General features: G+C 35.2%; 2 protein-coding genes across 2 annotated transcripts; both read right to left on the bottom strand.

The window, feature by feature from the left end:
- Positions 1–2,616: 2,616 nt before the first annotated feature.
- Positions 2,617–4,818, bottom strand: LOC118438998 (zinc finger protein 26-like). Its single transcript, XM_035859993.1, has 3 exons — positions 4,528–4,818; positions 3,833–4,240; positions 2,617–3,135 (listed from the first exon to the last, which is right to left on the bottom strand). Exons 1-3 carry the CDS (start codon positions 4,648–4,650, stop codon positions 2,743–2,745), a joined length of 924 nt encoding a protein of 307 aa, XP_035715886.1. The 5' UTR covers positions 4,651–4,818; the 3' UTR covers positions 2,617–2,742.
- A 1,903-nt stretch (positions 4,819–6,721) lies between these two features.
- Positions 6,722–7,370, bottom strand: LOC118438972. Its single transcript, XM_035859953.1, has 4 exons — positions 7,329–7,370; positions 7,067–7,246; positions 6,832–6,979; positions 6,722–6,770 (listed from the first exon to the last, which is right to left on the bottom strand). The coding sequence occupies exons 1-4, from the start codon at positions 7,368–7,370 to the stop codon at positions 6,730–6,732; spliced, it is 411 nt and encodes a 136-aa protein (XP_035715846.1). The 3' UTR covers positions 6,722–6,729.
- Positions 7,371–9,554: the final 2,184 nt, after the last annotated feature.

The following is a 9,554-nucleotide window of genomic DNA, read 5'->3' on the forward strand; positions in this document are numbered from 1 at the left end:
TCCAAACTAATAAAAACCCCAGAACTGGCAACCCCACGGGAGAAACGAGCATCCAAAGCAGGATTCCTAGGCTTATTTGCACTATTTCTGGACAAATATTGGAGTTTGGCATGGTCCAATTTTATCTTTTCCAAATTCACCAATTTTCCAATAAGTTTCCGAAATTTAATTCACAAAATGAATATTATTTTGGTAAAATAATGGAGAAACAGGTGGTTATTGTAGCGTGTATTTTACCGTGAAGCAGCAGTCACTTAAACGCGTGTGAAGCCATGTGTTGTTTTTTTTTGCGGTGATTTGCAGAAAATTACATATGTACATGCATTGGTTGGGTTTCTTAGCATGAGCACTGCAGCAGCAGAACAATATTCGCATGGTAACTTGGTGCGATCATGCTGAATCCTATCTACATACATAGTAGAGCAGTCAGTGTATTCTGAAAAAACCATTGTATACCAAGTCACACGTGGAATTAACTGTTAGTAGCAGGTTTCCATTGCAATGTTTCTTCTTGTTCGCACAAAATTATTTTTATGCATGTGTGGTACGTAAAAATGCTAAAAAATGCACGAAAATTCATAAAAAATTAATGGAATGCAGTTTATTACATATTTTCAAGAAATTTTATATTTTCCTATCCCCTCAAATGGGAGTATCATTCAGGTCATTTACATACTTTGAGTAATAATTCCACCAGTCTGTAAACCCTTTTTCATTCACTTTTCTCTTTGCAAAATGTGGAAATTCTAAAATCGTTGCTAAAAGCGTCTTTCACGACGGAATACACAAATTTCCTTGACACGCAAGTTTCTTTTAAAAAAGAATATTTCTTCGGTGTTTTGTGGAAAACTGGATGGTGAAAAGTGGACTTTTTCAATATTTTTCTTCTAAAATTTTGGAATTTTCCCTATACCGACCAATGTTAAAAAGTGGATTTTTCGTGTTTTTCGTCAAAAACTCGAATATTTATTGCAGACTGGTGGAAACTTTAATTGGTTGCTATCTGGTATAATTATGAAATCAACATCGTACCGAACGGAAATTTTATTTAAAAATTAGTAGTCCGAAAGAGGTTAAGTATTTAAGCGAAGAATTCCACGTTAAGCCTATCTTCTAATTGGATACGAGGATATTTCAGATCCCACGGGCAAAAAAACCCAGAAATTCCAGAATCTCTGCCAATTAATATTTGCAAAAACAATGAATACAAGAAATTGCCAAAGTACACGTGTATGTAAATTCTCAGACAATCAGATAACAGCATTTCTGCGCATTTGCCGTGCTCCTGGGCAAGAAATTACTGGAGGAAATATGTAATCATGTCACAGATCGAAAATATTACAAATTGCTTGTTGTAATGTGAAATAATTATTTAATTGCGTGTATGTGTAAGCAAATTGGTAGGTACATATGTGGAAGCAACTTTTTCTCCTCTGTGTGTAAGGATTTTTTATAGACTTATTATTTATTGATAGGTATGTATGTATCATTACATTCATTACTATGGATCCAGATTTAATAAATAAAGTTGAACACGTAGGAGGTATCATTGTTGCAATCGACTCACTTTTTTCCTTGTATGTATGTTCATGAATCTCACTCGCGATACGGGAGAATTTACAGTAGTAAAAATCCTGGTGGTTCGCATACCATCTGCGTGTCTATGCATTTATATACGCTTACTGCTTCCTAATTACACACAGATAACAACAGTCGGTGGCGTGATTGTATGGTAAGGTTTACCTCCTACACTCTTAAAAATTCAATACATACATATGTATATACACTCCGGGATGGTGTAGAGTTGGTGATACATAACTTCTCTTCTGTGTTGGCAATAGTTTGATTCTGGTAGGTAAGTTTTCATCACCACCGTGGTGACGGTGGTGATCAAATTTATTTGCGAAATCTCACATACGTTTAGACTTTAGACCAGGTCAGCTCAACCCTTCTACCGATATTCTTGTGTAAGGGAATTTAATAAAATTTGGTTATGTTCATTATATTGCATCCGATATGTACATAGATTCATACTTTAAAAAAAAATATTTGTCATCTTTTATTCTGTTAGTTGAAATCGTGTCAAATAACGTTACATAAAATCTAAACCAAGCCGTTATTATTTGTACTACATGGTATCAAACTTTAATACCATATTTTTAATTTATTGAGTCACATTGTCAATATGCCAATAAATTTCGACTTTTTACCCAATTTCCGAGTTTTTTACGATAAAAACTTCAACTTTAATGCAAAATCTAAAATAAAAAAAAATAGTAATCAATGTTTCCAATCCTGACAATGTCGCAATCCCTTTTGCGATCATACGTACTTAAGTTTGAAAGGCAGTGAAGTTGCAGTGATTGAAAACTTTTTATTGTCGCAGTAGTCTTATAGCAATTTTATCGAACCTGTGATAATACCGAGTTTAGGGCCTGCATATGATGGAATTATGATGGAATTGTTTGTGCCAGTCACAGTGGTCATCTAATTTGCAAATTCTGCCGCATTCGCTAGAGCCAGAGACTATTAAACATAATACAAAGCTCGTATCGCCGAAAGTTTACATGGTGAGATTTATGGAAATGAATGAGCTGACCTACACAAATACGAGGATAGTACATACAATATTTTATATTTAACACTAACAAATAGATCTCATTTTTGCACAGATATTGATTTATGAAATATTCCTCCTCGACCAAATAATTAAAAAATTCGACATGAATATTTCCACAATTTTCAAAATGTTTCCATCGTGTGTCTTTTACCACAATGCAGCACGAGTTGAATAAAAGCGTAGAATTTCTCGCCACAGAAGTAGCACACCTTGTCCCTCACCTTTTCGTGTATCCGTTGCACGTGCTTCTTGAGTTGGAACTTATGCCAACTTTTATACTCACACTGGCCGCACGCATGACTTTTTTGCTCCTTGTCCCCGGGGTGCTTTGCTTCCACGTGGTTTTTCAAGTTGCTCGCAGTTTTTAGCCTCTTGTCACAAATGGGGCAGGCATACTTGCTCTGATTCTCGTGATAATTTTGAATATGAAGCCGTTTCCCGGTCCTGGTGAAGAATGTTAGTGGGCACAATGAGCATTTGATCGTTTTTCGGGCAGATCTTTCTCGATGCGTTTCCTAAAATTTGGGGAAAATTATTAATATTTTTTGATTGGTTTTTAAACATGGCGACGTGTAATTAATCAAAATTTCAAAAAGTAATTTTTCCTAATGAATCCATTGGCTAAAATAAACGCATATCAAAATTTCATATATAATTTGATCGTGGAAAAACTAATAGCGAAATTGAAATTATTTCGCAATATTCTACAAATTGGGAAACTGGGGTCAGAAATCGAGGCAGTTGCCAAAGTCTAGCATAATATAATTTTTAAAATTATTTCAAGTGGTATTTAACCACATTTGAATACCAATGAGACAAAACTCAAGATTTGCATAAAATTCGCACATTCTGGCTCAGATCTCGAAAACGGCTTATATACCTCCCCAATATCATTATGGATTCGCCATGTACATAAAATTACGCAAATTTTGAGCAAATACAGGGTGGTTTAAATCTCACGTTAAATGAACAATTTTTCAATTGGAAAAATTCGTAAATTTCCATTAGTTACGGATTTGGGATTGAGGTTTTTATTAACTTTTATCAAAACTTATGGAACACTTACGACGAAATTCTTAAAATATTTAATTTCATAGGCAAAATTTCGATAACGAATGGAGATTTGCGAATTTTTTCCATTGACAAATTTTCCATTGTACCCTGACATTTAAACCACCCTGTACATCTATCCTAAATATACACAAAACTCACCTCATGATTTGTCAAGTCACACATTTCCACGAAACTAGTTCCACACTGGGTGCACTTGAAGGGTTTTTCCGTCGTGTGGACGGAAATGTGTTTCGTTAACCCGAGTTGCGATTTATATTCTTTCTGACAAAGGGTGCACCGAAATTGGACCGGGTGCTGGTCGTGGGCGGCTTTAACGTGAATTGTGAGGCCTCCCTTGCTCGCAAAGGTTTTCTCACAGGGTACAAACGTGCATGGGAAACGAGCTCGTGGTCCAGGGGTGTGCACGGCTCCGACGTGATTTTGAAGACTCGAAGGCGAGGCGAAGTCTCGATAGCAGATTTTACATCGATATGTTTTACGATTGTTGTGAATCCGGTACAAGTGCGTGTACAGACCGCCCCGATTTTTTACGCGTTTGCCACAAATCTGTAAAGAGGATATGATTTTTATTTTGCACACTAAAAAAAATTTACTCAAAGTTGAGCAAAATTGCCAGCAGAGCAACAATTTGGATAAAAGTTACTCAAAATTGAGTAAAATTTGTCAAATTTTGTTTATTAGTCGTGCAATCCCGGGAGAATTTTATCCAACAGTTGTTTTGGTGGCAATTGTACTCAACTTTTTTTACAGTGTGATTATAATTTGATTATGATTTTGATTTTGAAGTGTAACTTTGAGATTAATTATGAAATTTTACAATGTTTGTGACTTACTTGACACTTAATTTGGGCACCCGGCTCATCATGACTGGCCAGATGCATGGTTAAGGTATATATCGAGTTGAAAGTTTTCGAGCAATGGGGACATTCCTGCGGAATATTTTTTCTTGGTGCCATTTGCAATTTGTAAATTTTAAGAGATTATTATTAACGCATCAGGAAAATACAGAAATGTACCCGGTAGAGTTTTGAGATGGGAAATGAAGAACAGAATATATGACAGGTTGGATACACAATGAGGACTAAACTCTTTTGACCTGTACACATGGCAACTACGAAATTTAAGGGTTCAACCCTTTCCCATTATTGTGCATTGACTGGAGTGGAAGGTCTATATTTGAGACTGTCCAACAAAATTTAAAATAATAAATGAATCCATTGTTACACTCAGAGCAAAATCGCTAAACGCGGTGTCTATATATGACCTCACCGGTTTGGTAGCGATTTGCTACAGAGTTGTAGTAAATATGTTACTATGTTCTAGTATTTCCCTACCGCGCTGTTACGGTGAGACAAAATGTGGGAGCAAATTTACTACAATTTCGTAGCAAATCGCTACCAAACCGGTGAGGTCATATATAGACACCGCCCGGTAGCAAATTTGCTTACTTTTTGCTCTGAGTGTAAGATGTGAAAGCCTTCTTTTGTGTCCATTGAGAAGTGTGCTTATGTACCCAAAGCTCTAAAAATATGTATACTGCATGTGCCTGAAATGGTACCGACTGTTTAAATAGATATATAAATCCACTCTACAAATGTAAGAGAAATATTCTTGGACTCATTTCGTACACGAATTTATGTATGAATACATGCACTGTAAATTGTATATTTTTACGCTCAACGTTGAGAATTTTAGATATGGATATTCATTTAGGTCGACTTTCCAAGAAATCCTTTTCCACCCATTCCTTCATTTTTCAATTTATTAATCCGACCAGTAGTGTTGTTAACTCTGACTGGAAATGTGTCTGATGAGTTGGCGAGATTTTGGGTTAAACATATATAAATAAAAATAAATGCTAAATATTTATGTAGTTATATATATTTTTACCACATCGTCCCAGAAATCCATTATTCCAATATTTTCCAAGCAGAAAAATTTATTTTTCACCACTAAATTACAAAAACTGCGAAAAATGTGTTCTTTTCGGGTAAAAACATAACCTCGCGTAGCGAAACAGATTGGACCGTATTCGCCATAATTATTGAAATTTTTGACGTGAAAATCAAAATTTTGACAAAAATTTTTAAAATTAGTGGTTGAGCTTCCCCATAAGTTGGATTGAGAAAATTATGTAGCGTGCGGATAAGTAAGTAAGAAACCCTCGCCTCTACACGGCAAAAACTCCCGTCGGTAAACCAGTGCGGACGTACTCAAATTTCAGTACATACGTATCAAATTTAACATTGCGAGCGGTCCCCATTTAATTAAAGTACATAATGCGTACTAAAACGGAATAATGAAATTCCCACTAGGAAGCGGTACGTATGCGTCATAAATAAAGGTTCATCACATACTGATGCTCATTGCCTGGGTGCTCACTAATTCTGGGCACACTACGTAGTAAGCTTAATTGTCATGCGTACTGAATTTTAGTATGCATATATATTTAATTGGTGGTATTGATTGTACTACAATTAAATCCAGGTAAATCAAATATATTAATTAATTCATATGAAAACCCTTATGGATAACATATTTTGAACTCTTAATTGGAGTAGTTACAATATTTCATTCAAGCTAAGCTAATGATCTACATAAATGCTGCTAACTCTTTGACTGTGGACATGACTGGACACGTCGGTTTCATCTTATAGATAAAAAAATCCAAAAACTGCCATGCTCCGAAACAAGATTTTGGGAATTCAATGTTAAAAATGTAAAACGATTTGAATGCAATATCAACTGCTTCTAATAAACTTGAGCATTTGACAATTCTGTCATTAAAAATAACTAAGAAATCAGTAAAATGTAGATCTTCTCGACTGCCTACTAAATATACTTGGGGATAGTCGTCCTCCTTCTGTTTCATAAACTCTTGATACTCATGCTCCTTTTGCACCTATTAATAAAAATACATTAATTATATATTTTTTAACTATTACAAATTCTTGTAAATTAGCACTTTCCAATTATTACTTTTATAAACGAGTCCACTGAATCCAGTAACGACGTTCACCGATTTTTAGGTCGAATCAAAAACGGGAGTAGAAAAAAGCTGCAATCATTGGCTTCGCTGTAAATCAGAATCAGAAGCGGTTTATGATTGTTTTAATAAATTAATTTGAATGTCTCACCGTCCGCTTCCGTCGAGGAAATATTTATTCCCTCAACTGTCCGTTTAATTAGTTGACCGTATTGCATCATTTTGCATGAAATATTGTCCCACTTAGAAAACAAATTGTCAGCGGCTAGTGGGAACAAGTGATTAAAATCATTCTGTATCTGTAACGCAATTAAATTATTTAGGGAATTATTTACTATTTGTTGATAGTGTTATGAAACTCAAATGCACGAAGCCATAATACTCACCGCCCCATCAACATCAAATAATCTAGGCCAATTGCTTATGATTTCAGAAAACGCTACTCCGGAGCGTGTATATTTCAACCGGGCGGTGGGCGATTGGTTTAATTTTTCAAATATTTTGGATGGGGGTCCACGATTGGATTTTAGCCACTCTTTTATGGACTTCGTCTTCTCCAATCTCATCTACAATAAATGATTACCAGAAATTGAAAACAAAACATGATATATTAACATGATATATTGCGTTGATAAACTTATTTTTTACATCATAATTAGGTATCAAATCGGGATAATCCGCTTCATTCATCGATTGCTTGTTGACTGGCTTATTTGACGCCCAAAAATTAACAAAATGCGATTGTATATAACCAGATGGCCTCTTGCTAATTTTTTTCCCGTCCGGGCCAAGATATGCGTAAAATAAGGCGTAAAATATGCGTCCTAAAGTAAAATTGAATTTATTATTCATACTCAACTACTATTAAGAAGTACCTTTAAATTGTTACTTTCTCCTTCCGACATGAAATGAATAGTTGATCGATGATGCATTCCGCCAACTGACGTCTTTGATCTGTGCTTGGACGCACAGAATTTGTTTTATTCATTAGCGATGTACAGGAAACTGCTACCAGTTTTTTACGAAGAGGATATGATATTGGCTGACGAGAGTCTGTGGCATCAATAATCTGGTGACCGTAGGTCGTGTGGCTGTCAATGTCGGACTTTTTTAGAATGGATTTGATGTCCTTGAAATAGAAATAGGGCTCAAATTAGCATTGATTCAAATTTTCAATTAGTATTATAAAATAAATTATATATTAATTACTAAGATATGAGGATCTGCGTCTTGTAGTAGTTTCCTTTTTCGCAACCTCTTCTCGACGGGAAGCGAAGTAGATGGAGTCGTGAAGTAGGTCAGATTTAAAGCTGGTTTGTCTAGGGGCTGGAAATAAATGAGACATCAAGCCAGATATTGATCTCATGAAGTAATTTAAATGAAGGGGAGAACTATGTACAGGTTTGGATTTTCTGTGTATAGCAATGGTTTAAGTAAATCGACGCTATCAAGTTTGATAAGGTTAACTACACCTGCTTTCTGAATATTATACGCATGAAAATGTTCACAAAAGGACATCGTTGTGAACATTTGGAATAAAAAATAAAATTCATCTTCGACTTTTAAAACTTGCTTAATTTTGCCAAAATTTGGAAGCTCGTTTTCATTAGTATTTATCATTAAGATGTCTCCAACGACAAGTTTTGTTCCCTTAAAACTTATTGAAGTGAATTCTACAGCATTTGATGAATTTAAAAATATTGAACTGGAATTTTGTATCCCTGTAATATCAATTTTTACGTCATGATAGTCAGACGACGGGTTGATGTCAATAATTCCAACATTAGAAATAAATCTGTAACTAACAATGGAAACTTTTTTCAAGCTACACGAGATAAGCTTAGTTACTTATGCTAAAAAATCAAGCTAAAAATTAGAAATGACGTGGTACTTATCTTTCCGTTGAATGGGCACTTGGAGGTCAAATATTTGAGGGCAAAGTTCACAGTAGCGGCCTGTTTTTTCTCAAGCGGGCGAGCGGAGGAGTGAAAATTTTCTCCTTCGAGGTCACTCCGCTCCGCTCGTAAATTGCTTCATACATTCATATGATTTTATATTTGCTATAAATATATATATGCTATATTTGATAAATTATAAGTTATAATTTATTGAACCCATCGTCACGTTTTTATTACGGATCGGTGGATAGTAGGATTTTAAATAGCAGATATAAAATTATATGAATGTATGAAGCAATTTATGAGATTGTGAAATTTTGTCAAAAATAATATGCATTGATTCAATGCCATTGAATAAAGTGCGAGCGTGCGAGAGTGAAGGGGAGCGGACTGACCTCGAAGGAGAAAATTTTCACTCCTCCGCTCGCCCGCTTGAGAAAAAACAGGCTGCTACTGTGAACTTTGCCCTCAAATATTTGACCTCCAAGTGCCCATTCAACGGAAAGATAAGTACCACGTAATTTCTAATTTTTAGCTTGATTTTTTAGCATAGGTCACTAAGCTTATCTCGTGTAGCTTGAAAAAAGGTTCCATTGTAAGTAGCATTTGATATCGACAGATTGGGCTATTACTCCGGTCGCTGCTAAATTTTGAAGTACAAGGTCTGACTCATAATTGGTTCTAGTCCTTCTCATTAATGGGTTCTCTCTTGATTCAATCAAACAACGGTATCGAGGCAACTTGCAAAAACGGCAAGGAAAATTTGATACAAACGATTCAGTAAAACCAAAAAGCTGATGAAATCCGAGATTATCCCCTGTAACTTGACCTAGTAAAATTTTAATTTCTCCCGTATATGACGGAGATTCAATAAAAAGAGTATTATGGGACAAATCAGACAACTCAGAAATTGCAGGTCTTAATAATTGAGACATTGTATATCTTTTAAGCAAATAAGTTTCAAACGAGCAACAAC

This window comes from Folsomia candida, unplaced genomic scaffold, assembly GCF_002217175.1.
Source record: "Folsomia candida strain VU population unplaced genomic scaffold, ASM221717v1 Fcan01_Sc029, whole genome shotgun sequence".
Classification (NCBI taxonomy): Eukaryota; Metazoa; Arthropoda; class Collembola; order Entomobryomorpha; family Isotomidae; genus Folsomia; species Folsomia candida.